We start from the raw sequence: 21114 nt of genomic DNA on the forward strand, positions 1-21114 counted from the left end.
CTTCAATCTCGCTTCCATATTATCAGAAAAACATACACAGAAGGAGAAATCCCCTGCTGAAACACTATATCTGATTCAGAGCACGGGGAGCAAGTATCAACACATGAAAAATCCCATAACATTACTGAAGAAAACCCTAACCCTAAGAATAGATAGTGCTTGTGCGTACACATAGATGGAGAATCGAGATAGATCTCACCCATTCCCTAAATTCATAACCGAGGAATAGGAAGTAAACGATCTGTCATACATCCTCCTCCCTCTCAACAAAACAACGTCTCAGATCTCTGGAGTCTACGCCCCCAGTATCATACATGTACTGACTGGCTTATTCACCCATCAGATAAGGTTTGATTCCAGATTCATCTTCATACCATACCATACCATACCATACCATACCAAACTTCCCTCACCCCCCACCAACCCAAGCCAACCCATCTCATCTCACCTCATCCCATCTCCGCATACCAACCTCCAACCTTCAAACAATCCCCAAGAAACAAAATTCCCCATAGCAAAATTCCAATTCCCCAAGACCCATCCCATGTATTCATACACTAATTTCTCCCATCCATCAAACAAGATATTTTACTCAACTCTCACTCTCTCATCGAAGGACGCACATAAATAAACTCCGAATACACGGTAACCATACCTCTTCTCTTGTAGACCGACCGTAGACACCACGGCGCTTCGAAATCTGGTACGTGCTACTCCTGGTTGATATGATATGAAATCGAGTAATTCCCTTCCCTCCCCTTTTCTTTCCCCTTCCATCATTTTTCCATCCCCATCTATCTAATCTTCTTGATATCCCTAGATCAAATGTTGAACTTGGAACACATCCGGTACCTCCTATTCTACCATTCACCCAGACAATCACATCAAATCAAATCCAACCACCCATCAATCTATCCATCCTCATCTCTCCATACCTCCCCGTCATCAGCACCCACGCCCACGCACAACGATATCCAATACACCCATCAGAAACCCCACAAACCAACCCCTCACTCAATCTCAGTTCCATTTTCGTCGCTCAACACAACACGACTCTCTCTTACCCTTTCAGTTTCTCTGATTCCTATCTTCCATCTCTTACTCCCTGTTTTCCATATCCCATCTTTCATCCTCCATACCTCATACCTCATACCTCATACCTCATACCTCATACCTCATACCTCATACCCCACCTATCTATCATCCCCTCCTCTCGCCCTTCCACCTTTGCCAAGAAACAAAAAAACAAAAAGCCCACTAACCCTCCGCACCGCACCTCCCCCCCTCCTCCCCTAAACAACAACACAACCACCAAACCCAAACCCAAACCCAAACCCAAAACAGAAGGGCTCCCCAGTATCCCAATCCCCCCATATCCCAAGACTCCCAACTCCCAGCACCCAGCCCCCAACCCGCAGCCCAGCCCAGCCCAGCCCACCCCACTCTCCCCTACCCTACCCTCAAAATAAGCGCGGTTGTAACGTTAACGCCAGGGCTGTACGTTCCCAATTTTTCCATCCATCTCATTTCATTTCATTTCATTTCATCCCATCTCAACCCATCCATCTCAACCCATCCACCCATTAAAAACCATCGCGCGTTTCCAAAAAATTAAAAATTAAAAATTAGAAATTAAAAACGATTTCAACCCTACGCTAACCATGCATGCAACGCTAAACCATCCTATCCTATCTTATTTCCTCTGCCCCGTCGTGCTCTGCCCTATACGCAACGATGTGCCAGGCTATTTTAATTACATGTGGATATTATATCATATATTTGCATACATACATACATACATGCACCCACATACCCAGCACCACATTACATACATACAGACAGACATCCCTCCATTACTAACTCAACTCAATTCTCACTCAGCTCCGCCCAAAAATCAAATCCACCATTCAATTCTTTAAGAAATACAAACATGAATCCATTTCTCCACTTCGTTCTACTTAGTTTTAATATGCGACACACAATACACAGGCTGACACAATAAACAACTACCGTACCGGCTATGTGTAGGCAGTTTATATATGCATGGTGGGTATAATAGATAGGTAGGTAGGTAGGTAGGTATATATATTTACAGTGTTGAGTAGGTAGGTATAGGTAAGCAGATATAGATAGATAGGTATGCAGTAATTTCCTCCAGTGCAGTTCATTTATCGGATGTTTTTCCCATTGGATGTATAAATCCGTACTTTCATTCATCCATTCGTCCATTACTGCCTTCCATGCATCAATCTTTTCAAATCAAATCAAATACCGATCCAATTCAGGCCAGGCCAGATTCTATGCATGCATGCACGTGCGGTAGGTATATGCTGTTGGAATTCCAAATCATCTTCAACAAAAAATGGGGGGGAAAAACTGCAAGAGGGATATCATCCAAAATAAATGAAAATCGGTATGCAATGCTTATGCTGATAAATGAAGAAAATTTAAACAAAACCCACGGGATAAAAAAACCAACAAATGAATCAACCCATCCAAATGGAAGGAGAAAATAAAAACAGAAAATGCATTGGGGGTATAATCGTTAAAAAGTTGCAGACGAATCCAAAAGTAGAGTGAGTGGGTGCTAATCGTCTACTTCTAACCGTGTATCCAGTGTCCACCGACTGAGAAGTTCATCCAATCCCTCTAAACTTTTCAATCTTAATAAATACGGAAATTTGGACCTTGTTTTTTTAAAAAAGAAAATGCTGGGGAAGAAGTGTGAGAATAGGAAGTAAGCAAGCGTGTGTATGTGTATGTGTATGGCACATTTAATTGATGTTCCGTGCGTCGGCTGCGCTCTCATTGTTGGCTCTCGCTACCGTATCTCAGATCTTTAATGATGAGACAAAATTGGCCAATCAATTGTTCTTTCTCATCCGTTGAAATTAGAAAATGTAACCTTCATGAGTTGTGCAACGGCCAGCACATTATTTTCCTCATTTTCCACCATACAACCGACACGTCAGAAACTACAGTAAATTTGGTATTTTAAATTACCAAATTCTGTAGCATGCAGTCCAAGAATTGTCGGGTTCATGTCGTGCTGCGCCTCTCAATTTTACCAAGGCTTCGTGTAACCCATTCCCACTACGCTTTAGGCAAGCTTGACCCGAAATCTTGGGAGCAACAGTCTGCTGTGTTTGTACTCGGGCCAATCCGTGATAATGCCCGCCACACTTCGTATACGCTTCGGTCCGTCCCCTCCCTTCAACATCCTATGAGAACTGGGGTACAAATTGCCACCCAAACTTCGCCGGCCTCTCATATCATCCGTCGCGGATGTACCTAGTATTTTCGGTCAATCGGCCATGGGTGCATTAAATCCCCAACAACTTTCAATGACGATCCGTATTCTTGCAGGCGCTTAAGGTGCATATAATATGCGCGCGCATCCAACAATAATGCGCATAAAGATCCATCCCATAAAATTCATTCATCATCCGTCCTAGTCTCAAAAGCGCGCCAGGTCGAAACGCAAGGTCCGGTATGAAAAGCTGCACATAAACCCTGGTTGAAATTGATCGCAATATCCGAAAAAACTTAAAGTTTGCTGATCCAAACCACATTGACCAATCGGCCTTCGTTTGTAATTTCCAACCTCTTGAAACCTCCAAGACGTCTATGAAGGGGGTTTGACCGGTGCGCGTGCAGTCCATACATGCCTAGATTATAAAAATAAGCCAGTGAACTCTTGATACTTTCAATGAGGCAGTGCAATCTCGAATTGAGGGTTCGAATTGAGTTGTTTAGCATTTCCAAAATGCCCAAGCAAACTCTTAGGAAATCTGATTTCGAGGGAGAGGTACTCACAAATTATTATACGCGCGGATTTTCCTATTGCAAATATCTCTCCTCACTTCTGTAATCAGCCTTGTGACATCATCTTTTGTCCACCCATATATTCTGTGCATAGGTCCAAGCGTCATTGCTTCTAGTCCTTGGGTGAGGGCCAGATTGTACCATCTTGCAACGTCCTTTTCTTGTGGATCATCGGGCCATGGATTGAGGGGAATTCGTATCACTTCTTCTTGGATATCGAGAAACTCTTCCTTCTGAAGCATCGCTCGAATCTCGGTATTATAAGCTAGAGGTCGGAAATTGCGCCGGGTGGCCTCGAATAGGTTCCGCGCCCACGTAGCCAGCGCCGAGTCTGCTGGGATGTCCCCAAAGTCTGAGCGGGGAGTGAAATCAATCTCCACCTGCTCGAAACGGCCTACTTGAGGCTTGAGATACCTTTCAACATCGTATTAGGCAAAGTCATGTATTGTAGGAGGGAGGAGAGATCGAAAGGCCTTACCTGCGGACCTTTTGGTATAATGCAGGCCAGCTGTTAATGCTCCCAGAAAGCATCCGTATATGAACCATATCCCACGACTCAACTTCGAGTCCCCACCAAGGGGATTCTATGTCTCTTTGTAGAAACTGTAAATTTTCGGGGATACTAGAGTAATACTTAGTATACGATGTTGCTCGGAAGGAAAGATTCGTGAATTCTTACGTTGGAGGTTGTATTCTAGCTAGGTCAAGCCCGAGAACTTCACCTGTACCCATATCTGAACCATATTTGCTATATACCGAAGTTGTCAGTCCCTTGGTTTTGCAGACTCATGGCCTCAAATGAGACAAAATCTTATTCTTACTCGGCCATATCAATTGCCCATATTCCGGTACCTGTCCCTAAGTCCAGAATGCGTGGCCCGTCATAATTATTCGTGAACGTGGTATTCCTGGAGTGTAATACGCCTCCCATTGCGACTTCGAAAAATTTGTGAAATATGTCCATCCGGTCTTTCTCATCCTGTGCACGTATGTCAGCATTCATTCATGTGCAATATCCCACCTAACAACACCCGGCGCATTTACCTCGTCGCAGGGAAACATATATTTTCCCTTATGTAGTCCATGATATAGGCGTCCATTTTCAGTGTAATCGGGTGGGGGCTCTTGGAAGGCCGCAGGAGGGGCGGGAGAAAGTGATCTATGCAATCCGATTCTGTCAGCGCATGCGTAAAATTTGGGATGTAGAAAGCAAACGCGAAGAGAATGCAGCCCACACGCTCATTGAGTGGTTTCCGATACAATTGGCATGTGCGAAAGCTCCTGCTAACACCCAGGGAGTGGTTCTGAGAGCAGAGGGGAATGGAGAAAGAAGCACGTACCCATTGTTAGCCATGGCCATTGCAACAACCATCAAGTAAACTCCGGTTCAAGAATGTATTGTCGCGAACAGCCTTTGCTTATTCTGCCAACTTTGTAGCATAGAGGAAGCTTTTCTATGCGACCCTCAAATGTCGATGTCGAATTCTTCGGCAGGACGTGCAGGACGATTGGAAATGCTGAGGGAATTTCGAACGGTTTATATTGCCATGCAGCCACTATATTACTGGAGTATATTGCCTGCGTCCTGTTTCCAGAGCTCCCTGTCTGCTGGCTGACTCTGGTATTCAACCCGAGTAATCTGATATATGACTGCGTCTCATGGAAGTACCAAAATGGTTCTCGAATGATGTTGATCTAAGTGTTCTAAACAGGAGCCGCGTGAAATAGTGGTACGGGTGGTAGTAGTGTCCAAACTATGATTGAATTACTTATGGGCTCGAGCTTGTTCTGACTAGTTAGTTACCTGGCGGCGGTAAAGCAAGCTATTTTGACTTTTTTTTATGGCCCCTGTCGTGCTTCGCCGTAACTGTCTGTGGTAGCTTTTTTTTTTCTTTTCAGTTAGGGCGTACAGGCAACGAACGGGTAACGCCCGTGGTGAATGACAATGCCAGTGATGCACTCTCGGCTCTGGGGTTCGAATTCGTAAATTTGATAGGGTTCAAGGGTTGAGCTAAGTGTCAATGGCCGGTCCCGTGGTTGGTGGTGGTGGTGGGCTGTGGGCTGCGGTGGTGGTGAAGGGGTGGCCAATGTTGGCAATTGGTGGTAGATGGTGGAGAATGACAGTCAACGGGAGCAAATAGCAGAGAATGATGACGATGGTGACGATGACTGAGAAGTGGTGAGTTGGATGTGTGCTTGTCAGTTGTACATTTAGCTGTGGATTTGGCTGCGATGTGCTTATAAAAAGTTCTACGGGGCAGGCAGGAGAGGCATGGAGGCATGGAGGTTTGTGTTCTATAATAGAATACCTTGTAGACCCACCAGAGCTCAAAAGGACAGAGCGCTGGGGACGAGACGAGACGAGACGAGATGAGATGGAATGGAATGGGTGAAAGATAGAGTGAATTTAGCAAACAACGACCCTGATTCTTGCAAGCATAGGTCGAAGGCCTTGGGGAAGAAAATGATCGACAGTTCCCAAATTTTCGAAATCCAATGAGATCTCACGAATCCATATTTCCAAGGGCCCTAAGCTCCGGAACAGCTGGAAGAAGTTTCAGAAAGTTCTGTTTTGAAAGAAATACTGGGTCGAGTCGAAGATATGGTATTGGATTGATTGTATATGCGTGTGGATGGATGGTATGGATATGTGTATGCCCGGGTAGAAATGGAGAGCTTGTTTTGTATTTTTGGCTGCGGTACTTTGCTTCTCATCCCCCACTTCTGCTAGGTGGTATCCCAAAATGGGATTTTCGAGGTGGTATTTCCAAGTCCTCGAGTAGAATCCTCTTGTACGATCGTTTGCTGAACTATGATATGTATAGTGTGCAGTGTGCAGTGTGCAGTGTGCAGTGTACAGTGTGCAGTGATTGCAAGGTTACTACTGTCCTGTCCTGTCCTGTCCTGTTCTGTCCTGTGCCTCAATAATTCCCGTACGATCGTTGTGTGGTACCGCCAACGATGTGTATTGTCCCATGCCTAAATGGCCAATCAAGGGGGGAGGGAGGAGGACGGAGAAGAAGTAACGGATTCGCAACTTTCTTCCTAGATAATCTTGGAAATATGCCGTTGTTGGTATGGGAAAGGGAGGAAATGAATACAAAAAGCGTAATAAACGATGAGGATGGATGATGCTGGTAATACTGGTCGTTGTTCGGCAAGTGCGTGCTCGGTAGTAAGAGTGCTAGACGTTTAGATGTCTAGCCAAAGAGTACGTGTGATATAAATCGTGGGGAACGAAGATGGAAAGATTGAAGTTGCAATTCAATAGACAACGTGGTCTATGGCAATGCATATTTGCAGCTGCACTCTTGCACTACTTATAGGGAGAGTGAAATCATCATCAGTGGGGTTAGGAAAGCCCCCCAAAAAGAAAGATTGATTACTTGATTGGGTATTTATTATTATTATTATTATTATGTTGGCAACGGGCACATTGTTGGTATTGGTATTTCTTGTATTGTTTACAACGCTTCACTTACTTGCTCACTCACTCTTCACCAGAACCACCACCAGCACCACCTCAACCATGCAGATATCTCTTTTCTTAGCTATCACTGTTGTCATTCTAGGGTTTGGTACCGGGAATGCTACTGCTACCATTGAGAATTTCATGAAGGCTCCGTTTGCCAAACAAAATCTCAACGCCACTCGGTTGCATTTGTACGAGAGGCACAGAGAAGAATGAGTAGCTAGCAAATGCCTACCATACATGAATTGCCAAGGTACAATACAAACTTTACGGCTATAGTGGTGTATTTTAGTGTACTGAATATGGTTAAAATATGGGCTATTATATGCAGAATGTATGTTGAGTTCACCAACACAATTAGAATTGACTTTCTTGACTTGGACCTAGACCAAGATTACATAGAACAGCTGGCTCTTTGCTGGTCGTCGTTACAGACCTAGGTCGAGGCTTATTGTACATAGTACTCTTTGGTGACTTTTCCAACTTTTTTCATCTCAAATTCGTTCCAATTCTCCAATCAGCCATGTTGAATTTATCTTATTCTCCAATGACTTCCCCTCACACCTGATCCCTTACCAGACCTCCAAAGTTCCAAACCTACATCATACCCTAGATTACAAGCATCAAGCTATATCATTTCGTTCCATGTCCCCTACCAATCTACTCCTTGTCCCATGCTGGTAGGTATCGGAAGATTGTACCACAAGGATCCAAGTGGGCGGAGCCGGGATCCAATTAGCGGTACAACTTACCGTTCAAGCCTTGTCTCACTAATTCTTCCTCCCTCAAATAGCTAGCTAGTATTCATTCATGTCTTGCTTATTAGTGGTCTTTGTTTTTTTTTTGTTTTTTTTGGGGGGGGGGAATTTTGCGTGAAAAGTAGAAACCAACAGCCCTCCAACCTCGGATGTTCTCGATCATAAACTCCCAGAGATATTGTGCTGCAATGGTAATCTCCTGCATACTGATGTTTCAATCTCTAATGCTCATTCAATTTTTTTGGCGGTACTTCAATTGCTTACATTGTACGATTTTCGCTGGTTGGTACGATGTAAACATGCTTAACGAAATTACCGGTTGACTAGGTGAATTCGGTCTGGTGTCTTGCGAGCGAGATGGAATCAGGAAATGGATTAGTTTTGCCGATAAAACCTCGACAGGAGTGGATAAAAACAGAATGATGAATATTGAGCTCAGAATGCCTTGAGATTATTGGGTCCAATCATTACGATGCAAAATAATACAGTCACTGCGGGTGGAATTGAAGTGTATATTAGGTAGGCTGAGGAAGCTCGGTACCTTGGTCTGCACAGATGATATGTGTGGCCCTTACCGAAAAATTAATGATGTTCTAAGGCTCGGCGCTCAGGTGTAATTAAGGAGATGCCTACTCAGTACCCAGATACTAAGATGAATGAAGAAATGATATCATACTCGAGTACATCGATGGCATCCCCGTCCGTTGCAGCTTGTGTTGAGATTCGAAGACAAAACACTCAACAGGTTCAGCATATGCACCTGTACAACCAACAGCTGATGACAGACTAATTCATCATTTGTCTGGGGTTATCCAGGAATACTGTTCGATTCTGTGATATGATAACTTATTCATCCTCCTCTCATGTTTCCCATGGGTTTCTCTCCATTGAGGTTGCTGCACATGTTGTAAAACACACACATATGTGTGTACATACAATATGAATTACACATACATGTGTGTACACACGACTACACACCAGATCCTCATTCCCGGAAGATTAATATCGATTCTCAATTCGATATCGTTTCCGTCTTGGAACGTAAGACTAACATGATTGGATATTGGTGAACCTCTAGAATGTTTCGCAGTGATCCCATTGCGATGGTTCAGTAATTTAGTGGATCGAGAACAATGTGAGAGCTTGGAGGTTCCGTAAAATGTGGGAGCACAGGGGCTCGACCTTCCGTTTTCACATCTGTACGACTAACATCTTCACATTGCTACATGGACCCGTCCAAGCATAATCCTTTTTCGTGTGGAATTTATCCGGTACTGATGAAGCTAGAAGATAGCATTTTTAAGGTTTGTAATGACTCGACCACAAGCTTATGGGTTAGAACATCAGAACATCCATTACCCAGGTAGCTAGAGATCAGTACTATATAATGGATGCTGATGTTCAATTTCGCTGTCTTTCTAGTCTTTACCTAGGCTAATTGTTGATATCTCCAGGAATTATCCATGTTATCCATACTTTCGCCAGTTTAATTTCGTTCTAGATGAAGATTTCGATGACTTGCGTTCCTAGTTGCTACCCCTTCTCTCTATACTTTCCCAAATAAGCCTGGTGATTGTATCTTGGAATTTTGAAAGAGACAGTCATCCCACTCTTGCGCCTTATAAGTCGAAGTTCTGATAATCTTGTATTCACGCCCCTTTTGGGCCAATGGTAGTACCTACCTACAAACTACGATTCCTTTTTTCCGATCGTTTCTCAAGGCTAGCGCTCTCAAGACCAATAGTAAACTCCCCAAGACACCAGCAGCAGTAGCCAATCTTCACATTTGCCTTTTCTGACTTCGTGCTGACCCTGCTCTCCCCTTGTTCCTGAACCGAACAAAACGCATTTCTGGAAATAGATGCGAGTGACCATGAGGATCCCGGAAATGAAACTTAATATATCGCGATTCTAGCATGGTTCAAAGTTCGAACCTTATCAAATCTTATTGTGATAATTCGCTGCATCTACCATCGGCACTAGCATTCACATTTCACCTGCACCTTTGCGTCACGCCGTACATCGCATTGCGCGCTACTCCCAAACACCAACAGCTGTCAGCGCTTACAGGGAAATATAGCAAATCATCTCTAAATAACATAAGCAAACTCTTCTTACCGCCATTTCACACAGAAAAGGAACTCTATCGAATTCCAGCAGTCTGGTTACCCCTTGCGAACGTTTCATCCATGGCCAAAAACTTCCTGGATGAGATTTACAAGAGCTTGTCGGTGTAAGCCTCATTTCCACGCTCTCGAAAGCTGAAATGTGGTGAAGATAGCACGGAATGCGATGGATCCCTCTGATGCGAGTAATGCACTCCAAAGTTGCGGGAACCCGTGGAGAAGGGACACCTTTTGATGTCAAGATGACAAGAAAGCCCCCCCGAAAAGTTGATCACAAGTCAGATATTTACCATCATATCACACCGCTCAAACTTCAACAAAAGCAATATTGCACATCTTTCCAATTATACCATGTTTCAATACCTATACTCGGGCGTGTTATTCTTCACATCACGTCGTATCTCGTCGTGTTGCCCCTTAAGTGGGCTTCGGCTGTTCATCCTCAACATGATCGACTACTCTTGAATCTCGCTATCATGGGATACGGCACACAATATGGCAATGAATGACAGGACACTACTGTAAAAATACACGTGTACACATGAAAGATTAATTTCGCGACATGCTACTTTCTCACCAGGACTCCCAATAATATCCGAACCATCAGTGACCAGACCCATTTTGTCTTTTTCTTCCCCCGTTCTCTCTCTCCCACTTTCCTTCTCAAGAATAGTGGGAATTTATGTAAATCAAACTATCTCCACTTTTCGGGAGGACCCGACAGTTTGGTAACAACTAATGTGGAGGATCCTGCGGTACAGGGTTAATGTGTTTGAAAATAGTCAGTCACATGGGCCACCCACCGTCACTTACTTATTATCACCCACCCACCTTTTAGGAGCGAGGCGCTTTATCCGATGTAGTGATATATGTCATAATGTATCATGTATCAAAGGGAGGTAGACGACCCGACGACCAGAAGTAGATACCGGCCGAGAGTGTCAAAATCCTAACCGGACTGATGATATCGCTGACTTGGATAGATACAAGGCAGCTCTAACAAGATTTGAAGGATTAATCAAACTCTTGGTCATCAAATCCTTGTCTTAATTGGAGTCAATCAAGTCCACAATTATCTACTCAGCTTGTCATCTCTTGCTAACACTACCCAATCAATTTACAAGACTTGACTTCCTAGCACCAAAAAGCTCCAAACCCTAATCATCATTGCGGGTCCGGAAGCGTGTCATGGATAATCATACGTGTTGAGAATTCGAAATCCATATCGAGGAGACGGAGAACAAAAGGAACAATGAAAAATGGCCACTGGATCATTCTGCAACATAGTACACCATCCCGTCAAACGTCACAACGAATGCCTTCACAGCCACCATGTCTTGGGTGGATGAAGACAAATAATGCGAGCACCTACCACCAATCTATTCTCCATGGTGCAAGCTATTTCGTTTCAGGATGTCGTTATTTGGAGAACCTTTCGATCATAACCAATTCTGGAAGAAGGTGGATTCAGACACAACAGGGATAGACTATTCAAGGACCATGGAGCTGGGTTTGTGTTCCGTCGAACAACACTTGTGGCTAATGAGTACAACACGAATGGAATAGTTGAGAGCCGACAACAATCCCCATTGCTCGATTTGATGTCTCAGAATGCATGGTACAGAATTTGTACCAGAGGCGTTGATCACATTCTTTCTTTTTTCTCACGAATCATTCCCCACATCAATATTGTCTCAAACGGCAGCTCTAGAACATTATGTAATATAACTGAAACCGGGCAGACTCGACTGTCTGTAAGGCTGGGAAAGTATTGCATCTAGTCCTTTTCTACATATGCAGCCTCCCGCATCGCCAAGCCTGGGTCCCAAGTCACTCAATAGACCAAAAAAAGTCCAAATGTTTTTATCATTGTTTTTGATGGTGTAACATTCTCTTCCCCTAAAGAGAGCGTGTAAAGCACCGTTCGGAATGCAGTTGCAATCTAAAGATCTCATGCCGAATTGATGGGGTGTACAGCTCATCAAACTCATTGGCTGCTGCTCGATCCTCACTTCCGGCGTCAACAGTTAAATAAAGATCCCAAGAAATGCGACCTAATTTCCAACCACACCTCACCAATGGGTTCCCGGTCAATAAGATCTGATTGGCAGTACCAGGTATCTGGAATTGCTTTGTGCCAGCATGCAATATGACACTTCCACCCTAGCCCCCCAGTTTCTTCAATCATGTCCCAATTGAGTACCACACTACTATCATTTTGAGATACCCTAGCACGTCCACTTCTCGTATGGAGATAGGAAATCAAGGAAGAGGCTTTCTTATTCGTTTCGTCAGATGTAACCCTAGGCTGTCCCGTGATTGGTCACTATACAGTACCGACACTCTGGTACGGAAGGAATCTTATCCTTGTTGAAGGAACTTCAAGAGTCAGCCGGCCTAATGTTCGCCCCTCAAAAATATACGATTGGTCTCCATAACAAATCTAGAATACGCCTATTATGCACAGAAGCTCGCAGCGTGTCTAATTGGTGTGGCTGCACTTACATCCTCCAATTGGTGCATGCTCGGCATGTCAATCCGCAATGGTCGGTTCGCACCGCGCTTAGCCAAGGGGAGAATACGGTGAGATGTCAGCATTGTCATTCAGCCCTGCATCTGGTGTAACCATAAATTAGCACTACCGGAGCAAACTCTTTCCCCGAGGTTACCAGCTGAAAGAGCAACCCGGACCGAGGATAGCTCTTCAATGTACATCATGTTCAATCTTACCTACAACCAATTTAATGCCCAACCATTGCATGGGTGCGATTACGAACAATAGGTATACACGGATCTTCTTGCAGAATTCCGACTAATCGCAGAAAGCATTATATATCCCTACCATGTAACGTATGTCAGAAACGAAAGATTCTGATGCCCCCACGCTTTCCTTTATAATCTGCAGACAACGGGGATAGCCAACCTATCGGACAATGTGGGGATTTTATCCCAGTTTGCTACAGCCACGTGGATATCTGCTTGGAGAATACTCTCCAAAGCATGCAGAATAATATACATATTCATGTAATATAAATCCATATGCTCGGACTTATGTCCACCTGTTGATAGATTTCCGACCCTCTAGAATGATCATCATTGTGAGCATCGGCGACCTTTCATCTGACTCATCCTCCGGCTTACGCAGTACAGATAAACAACTCTGGATGATCTCTAGTTATATTGCATCTTTGTTCTAAGACTGACGGTCTCACCGCTTACAGTAGAACATGTGGGGTTTGCCAAAACGAGACAGCAGGAACAAACACTCGGGTCTACGCTAGGTCAGTTTCTGCACCGCTGGCTCAAACGTGGCTTCCACTTTCCGTCATGAACAATGTGCATCTCGATTCTACTTTCTGGTCGTCGTTTAAAGTGACCATAAAGCTTTGGATATTCTTGCGTTTTCCCACAATCTTTGAGCTTCTGCTGCAAAAACTCAACTGGGGCGCGGCTGCAGTGTGGTACAACGAATATTAAAAGCTCTGTCATAAAAGACGTCTTGGTAAGTAGAAGACACGTCAATATTGCCATTATCATCAGATATGACGAAGAAGTTCCAAGTGGAATTGATGATGCACCTTTCTCTCGATGGCTGCATCACTAGAAGCAGGAAAAGCATCTCACACCATCTCACTGGTTCAATCTTCGGACCCGAACCGATTCTTCGGAAATGAATTCTTCAGATGCAATATGGCGTGTCGTCTGTTGTTTCAACCCCATGTTATTATATCAAGTGAATCAACTATGCCCCTCTTTTCACGTACTTCGACGTTCTTTGTTCTTGTCCAAGGCTCCAGCTTGTTTCTCCGTCTCCATCATAATAGATGGATACGACAGCTGGTCGGTGGGTAGCGATATGTTGATCATCTTACTTCTTGCGGATTCTCTCGTTGTCATGAATCAAAGAAATCGGACAACACGTCGAGATGACACGGGTAGTAGGGAGAGGTTTCTTGAATGTATTTCATACATTATTTGCAGAGGTATAAAATGCTATCTTTACAAATTCATACCACACTTGTCCTCTTTGATTGAAGAATTTTAGCTTTAAAACCTCTTTTCTCCGTGCTTCACACAATGCAAGCTGCATTGGATCTATACATACATTTCCTGAATTCCTCGGTTGGGGAAAAAAGATTCACAGACAACCATACAGTTATATAAACAGTTGTTCTAAATCCTCATAGAAAAGGCCATTCTAAAACTTCTTCTCTCTAATTCGATGTTATAGCTGCTCTTACTTTGTTAGAATTTTACAGTATTCATCTTCTCTGTCACGATAGCTCAGCAGCTACATGTACCAGTTCATCTATATCTCAATTACTCTATGAAACTATTCCTTACCAATTCAGACTACCTGATGATTATACCAAAAACTTCTTTCATACTTTGCTATTGAAGCAATGGAAGTAGGTAAACAATAGATTTGAAAATTCATCTCTGTTGTATCTGCTTGGAAAAAGTGGAAATAATACAACGTGGCGGATCAGATACGATGGTTGAGAATATTGTAAGATTACCTTCTATCAGATTCACTTATGGATCTAGATAATTCAACAAGTATCATTTATAACCGATAAATAGACAGAAACCCAACAATCACAACCAAGTTTTTTTTATATTTCTTAAGTGTAACAACTCTTTACATCCAATTATTCTTAACCCTAAACTCATCTACCTTTCTTGTAAATGTGAATCTTTCACCGCCTCTCCCGCTTCAGAGTCCTCTATGATCCATCCCTCTTCCAGATCTTCCACATTCATACCCTCTACCTATCACACTAAAACCTTTGCTCCCTATTATCTTCTCTTCAGATCTGCGTTTCCCATCTTTGTATTCCAATCTGCCACCTGTTAGATTCAATCCTCTTTGATTCTTACTCTGATCACCCTTTCCTCTTTCCCTCTCCTTGCTCCTTATCCCCCTCCTATATTCCCTATTACCTATTCACCATCGTCTCTTCCTCCCTCTTCCTCCTCTCCTCCCTCTCCCTCTCACACCCCGGACAATCCTCCCGAAACATCGTATACTCCATCCTATAAAACCTGCACGCCCTCGAAAAAGCGGTTAGCTGATCCCGACAATCATCATTCTGCTTCATGGTCACCGCTTCGGACTCCGGTTTCTTGTGTCCGCATTTGTATTCCCAGCCCCATTCTGTGCACATTTTTTTCAGGTTGGGGTTTTTTGGTTTGTGGCTTTGGGGAGATGATGTGGGGAGATAATGTGGAGATGATGTGTAGTTCGTAGGTTCCTGGGTTTGTGATGGTACCTGCGATGGTAAACATGTAATAATAAGTTCGCAGTGTGAACCAAAATTTAGATAGCCTCTGCGATTTCGATGTACGAATACAGATTCGCTATACATTTATTTCCCGATCCAATCCAGCACAGTAATAAATAAAAATATATCTCTCACTCAAAACCCGTGAATTATGAATGTAAATACAAGAAAGTTACCACTTTCCGCACAGCTAGATGACTGTGACTTTTCAATTTGAATCACACAATCCTGTAACTTTTGAAAATCTCCAATATCCCTCCAAGTATCGAAATAAATGCATGTACAGAGGCAAAAACAAAAGAAACACCAAGAAGTAAGATCTCAGATCTCGACTTTTGTATTCCAAGGGGACAAAGAAAAGACAACACACAAGCCGTCGAATTCCGAGATCCGAGATCCCTTTCCTTTCCTTTCCTTTCATATATACATATATATATATATCCACCATATTCAAAGTTCACGAGCTAGATCGTAGAAACAGCCTGGCAGAAAAACAGATTAAAGAAGAAAACAAAGAAGCATTTCCAATCCTCGTTTTCTACCTAGGTCATTGTCATTCCCGTTATAATAAAGAAGAAAAAAAAAATCCTCACGCTCTCCCGACGATAGGGAAAATTCACACTACGAATAATGAAATATATCCAGAAAATTCACGCATTCACCACACTCGAAAATTCCCCTCTCCCTAAGGGGAAAAAAAAAGGCAATTTCATATTCACATCACCAGCAATTGCTTGCATTCAAGAAATTCAAGATTCCTAGTAAACAGTCACAGTTGAATAAACGGCACAAACGCGATCATCAACAGCCTCGAGATGTCCCGTCACAAAATCAAATTATTAAGATTCTTAGATTCCTACTCTATATTGGGATCGAAGTAAATACATTCAACTATAAACAGGATTGTAAATTAGATATAATCTTATTCTTCTCGCCGTCAATCCTCTTCCCAGTGATACACACGTATACATCATTACTATTTCAAATACCAATCGATCTCGAAGTTGTGAAGCACATGCCGTGATATCTGATCATATCTTCACAGTAGAATACCCAGGTTATAGCCAATAAAGAATGAACGATATTGTGAGATGTGTTATGAATAATGAAATAGTTGGCTATGTATGGCTTGGAGTGACATCGCCTGATTGTGGCTTAAGGGATTTATTCTTTGACCCGAGAACTCTCTGACTAGCAATTAATTGTGTGAATGCCAAGCAAATTTATGTTGAAATGTATTTTATCTCGTGTATCTTCAGTCATATCTAATCCTCCATCTAGCATGTAGCTATTAAATATGGCACAATCGATCTCATCGTCAGAACTGTCATCACGAGACATTTATTTGTGCCTTCCATAGCTAAGTAATGCCAGATCTCATCCCATATTAAAAAAACTTAGATAGAAAAATACATTGCAGCAATTACTTGCAATAGAGCTCATTTAAATCTTGCATTAAAGAATTCGAAATCCTGCTCGGAGAGGCTGTTGTGTTGCTTTCAGGAAATCTGCCATGAAACGCCAGGATTTCTCGAGTGATTTCATGCCATGGAATGCGCCTTGATCTGTTTCGTTTCGTCCCACTATAACTGTACCTTGACTACCGACTGTCGCATCAATAATTTGAAAAGCTTCGCTCAGAGCGGTCCCGTCATATGGTCCAAGATCTTCCGTTGACCACTTGCTTTGGATTTGTTCTGCTAGGCTTGGAAAATCTTTTAAGCGATCTTTCCAAGCTGAATATGGGTGAAAAAATTCCACATGAGTATCTAGGGCAAGCTGGTTTGTATAACTGCAACGTGTATTGCCACATTTGCTAATATTCTAAGTAAATCGGAAGTCGGATAGAGTCCTGTCACGATCGTGCGAGTTACGATAATGATCTCGCAGACCCAACGCTGCAATGTGTACATTCTCTATATGCTCAATAACCCCCTTGTAATCACGGAACACCCTGGACCTACAGGCAGCCAGAGGACAAACGAGTTTGTGGAAACCATCGTGCTCCACCATACAATGGGTTTGCCATTCTTGGTCTCCAGCAAGGCTTCTATACCAAGTCATCCCGCAGCCGTCAATGGGGCACGCCCACCGGAATAATAAGGCTCGAGCGTGTTGGTTGGCATTGTTTCCGCTTCCCACACTAGCCTCTGTTTTCCTCAGAGCTTTACGCGCATCATTCGACAGTGTCATGTACTCCGAATATAACTTTGCTTCGTCACATGGACTTTCCAACCCCAGACACACTCGCACAAGTTGATACAAGGGGAAAATCAAACACGTTCGTTTCTCTGTAATACGCCACAATAAACCTCGATCCGAGTTGATATTCCCAAGTTTTTGTATAGCAACTAAAAATTTATATGCTGGGGAATTCTCTCTCAAATCCACCCACGCACGAGGTGAGTTGGAAATACCTTGAATACCCAATGATACCAGAAGTATTATATCACCAATTGCCGCAGATCTGATGGTAGAGACGAATTTCAATGAGCTTTTAGAAGAGTAACCGTGCATATTGTTAGTGTTACCTAGGGAGGGAATCGGTGAATCGGCTTGGTGATCTTTGAGATGTACGGAGTGGATATTGGTATTATCAATTTTGATGTTGAGCAAGGCCGTAATATCGTCTGATGTTGAAGAAATCGCACTGCTCTTGTCGTATATTCCGTCTGAAATATCTCGTGAATCTTTAGAACAAAGAACAATGTGTTTAATCGGATTGAAACTCATCCAGTGTTTGAGTTCCGGAGAAAGAAGTGTTTGATTATGAGATCCGTAAGTTGCGTTATTGCTGGAATGACTTCGAGCCGAGCCACTTTGGCGACTGTCAGTGACCAGAGACCTCTTGAATGGTTTTTGTTGAGTGGAAGAGTCCAATGTTAGGTCTACAACATGCTCTCTCTTTGGATACTTGCCGTTCGCTACTGGTTCCAGTGATTCGGGATCGCTTGGGTAGAGCTGTTGACTTTGATGATTTGACGAAAAATTAGAATGAAGTGGGCCTGTAAGATCAATGAAAGATATGGGCCTGTAATTAATTGACTTGTTATTGATAGACGGGCAGAGTTGGGAAATTGAATGTTTGGCATTGGGTTCGTCATGAACAGCAGGATGGCGAGCAAGTATCATTCTATCTTCCTTCTCTTTACCGTTGACAAAGCTGCATATGCTGAGCGGAATAGGAGTAAGAGATGTGGTACATGGCCTATCAGGTAACTTGGTGCGTTGAGCTTTCCTCTCATATTTCTTGGCAAGACCACCACTTTGCCTCAGAGTCATCTTTGCAGTGATAGTACGATCATATTTAAAGACGTCGGCACGTGTAAGATTGATGTTTTTCTTGCTATGAGAGGTGCTAGTCTCCTTTTCGATTGTACGCCAGTTGTTGGACTCAAGGACAGAGGGATATTCGAGTTTGGGGACCGAACCACTGTGTACGACGGTGCCTTTATCTCTGTATGTATCTCTTCTACTTCTGAAATCGGGCAGAGACTCAGAAATTGGTATAGAGGATCTGGCCATATATTTTCTATCTTCATGACCTGTTTTCGGTACCGTAATCCCAGGAAGAATTTGAGCCTGGTGTCCACAAAAATCCCTAGTGTCAATTCTCGAAAGTTTGTGAGGATTGTTTGGAAAACCAGACTCCTCAAATAGATCGTTTTTTTCATCAAAATGTTCTGTTTGAAGGTTCTTGGTACCTGGCAGAGGACCGCATACATAATGAGAGGAAGAACTCTGGAGATGCGTACATATCCTTTCGCAGCCAGTTTAATTGTGTGCTTGCCCCTCATGATACATGTTGCAAATTTTATTGTCTCCATTGTTTATATTTTTGGGTAGATAAATGTTGCGAACGACGTAATATCGTGATAATTCGATGTTTGTGGTAGGCTGTTGTTGAAGAATTCCCTTGCCGTCATTTGAGATGGGAGTGTCATTTTCAATAGTAATCGAGTGAATAGATCCGTGACTGGCACTGCGCAAGTTTAGTACAATGGAATTCTTTCTATTCGAGACAGAAGATTAGGTATGTATTGAGAAGAGAACAGATACTGAAGTAACGCAAATATGGCTTTATTAACTTCTGCATGATCTCTCCCGAATGAACTGGTACTATCTGTAAAGATCTGCCATTGTCAGCCATACACTCCTAATATCCAGGAGAGACATAGCCGTACTTGATTATGATTGAATTGACTATTGTTGATGTTATGGTCAAGTTGAGAAGGTGTATGTTGTAATATCTCTTTCCGGTCCTGAAAGTGTAGATGGAACGGGCTAAGTGCTGACCGATTCTCGAGTCATGCCAGCAGTAATTCAAGACAACGTATCTTGTTATATTTGAAGGGCAAAGAATGATCTGGAAAGAAGCTTTAGGGTACGTATGCCATGCTTTCGAATTTAACAACGAGGTCTGCGATAGGCTATACAATTCCTCATGTCAAAGACGAAAGACCCGCGGGAGTTCCTTCCTCGATGGGGTAATATGATTGTGGAAAAGAAAGGGTGAGAAGGTCGTGTTATCCCAGGATCCAGATGAGAATCTAAGTTCCTATCTTTGCTTCGATCAATCTCATGGATTCAAAGGTCGAAAATGCGTGTGTGAGTTGAGTCAACAAGAATAAAGACAAGAGCAACCCAAATTGAAGTCAGTCCGAGAATTGACTCCGGCGAGAAGGGGGTTGGATGATAGTCAAGGTAACGAGATCGCAATGAAATGTCTCATGTCATAATCAGTTGCTTCATAGATTGTTAGAAAGTCTTTGGAGGATAGCTTGTGATGGAGAGTCTCTCGTGGCACATCACCTCAGTATGTAAGTGGGAAGGTATCAATAGTTGCAATTTTCTCTCGGCCGGTCAATCTATTTACCGATACCACCCACTGATAAGTCCAGTGAAAACGTCTCTGTGTGGCTTTATATTGGCATTTCAGACGAAACATTTTGAAAGCGATGGGATCTGGCTGCGAGTATAGCAAACCACATACGAATCCTCCTCGTTAACGAATTCTTTGCTACTTTATCGCTTTACAGATCTCAACCGTGATATGGAGTCAGCTCACTGTCGTTTGATAGAAGAAGCCTGCTCGGTTTATTGTTACATCGTTCAATTCAATTCAGATAAAAAGCAGGCGGCATCACGAAGTGCGAAGGATACTCATGACACTGTGTTACTGAGAGGTTTTGAATTCATTCGGGTTTCAATTTAGTAATGAAGGGCTTTCTATTTGCTCCGAGTAATAATACAATTCAGACATCGACAAAGTATAAATCGCTCCAAACCTCGTGTTTCTTCACCTCAAGTGAGGATTTTGGATTTGGTTTGCGAAAAAAAAACAAGACAAGGCTGACAAGTACATCATTAACACTCCTTAACAAAGCAAACCAATAACATCGATAAAGCCAAAAATGCCAACGCCATACTCCACAACGACAGCTCATGCTCCAATAACACCACGACAACAACTACCAGCAGGCTATTCATAAATGGCTAGTAGTATGATGGTCATCGTTGTCTACCATGGCACCCAATCTTAACGCCGAGCTCCGAAAACGACCACCCATGATCCAACTACACCATCAAAACAACTATCTACAGTCTATTTATAAGTGACTAATAGTGTGAGAGATGGCGCTGTCTAC

General features: G+C 43.0%; 2 protein-coding genes across 2 annotated transcripts; both read right to left on the reverse strand.

Annotated features, from left to right (window-relative positions):
- Window positions 1-2047: 2047 nt before the first annotated feature.
- Bclae1 lies at window positions 2048-7098 on the reverse strand. The gene is made up of 7 exons (XM_024692832.1): window positions 5166-7098; window positions 4870-4984; window positions 4647-4804; window positions 4505-4573; window positions 4304-4447; window positions 3817-4239; window positions 2048-3668 (listed from the first exon to the last, which is right to left on the reverse strand). Exons 1-7 carry the CDS (start codon window positions 5195-5197, stop codon window positions 3626-3628), a joined length of 984 nt encoding a protein of 327 aa, XP_024548614.1. The 5' UTR covers window positions 5198-7098; the 3' UTR covers window positions 2048-3625.
- Window positions 7099-16289: 9191 nt separating this feature from the next.
- BCIN_05g01220 (hypothetical protein) lies at window positions 16290-20279 on the reverse strand. Its single transcript, XM_024692833.1, has 2 exons — window positions 19651-20279; window positions 16290-19599 (listed from the first exon to the last, which is right to left on the reverse strand). The coding sequence occupies exon 2, from the start codon at window positions 18989-18991 to the stop codon at window positions 17291-17293; it is 1701 nt and encodes a 566-aa protein (XP_024548615.1). The 5' UTR covers window positions 18992-19599; window positions 19651-20279; the 3' UTR covers window positions 16290-17290.
- Window positions 20280-21114: the final 835 nt, after the last annotated feature.

This window comes from Botrytis cinerea, chromosome 5, assembly GCF_000143535.2.
Source record: "Botrytis cinerea B05.10 chromosome 5, complete sequence".
NCBI lineage: Eukaryota > Fungi > Ascomycota > Leotiomycetes > Helotiales > Sclerotiniaceae > Botrytis > Botrytis cinerea.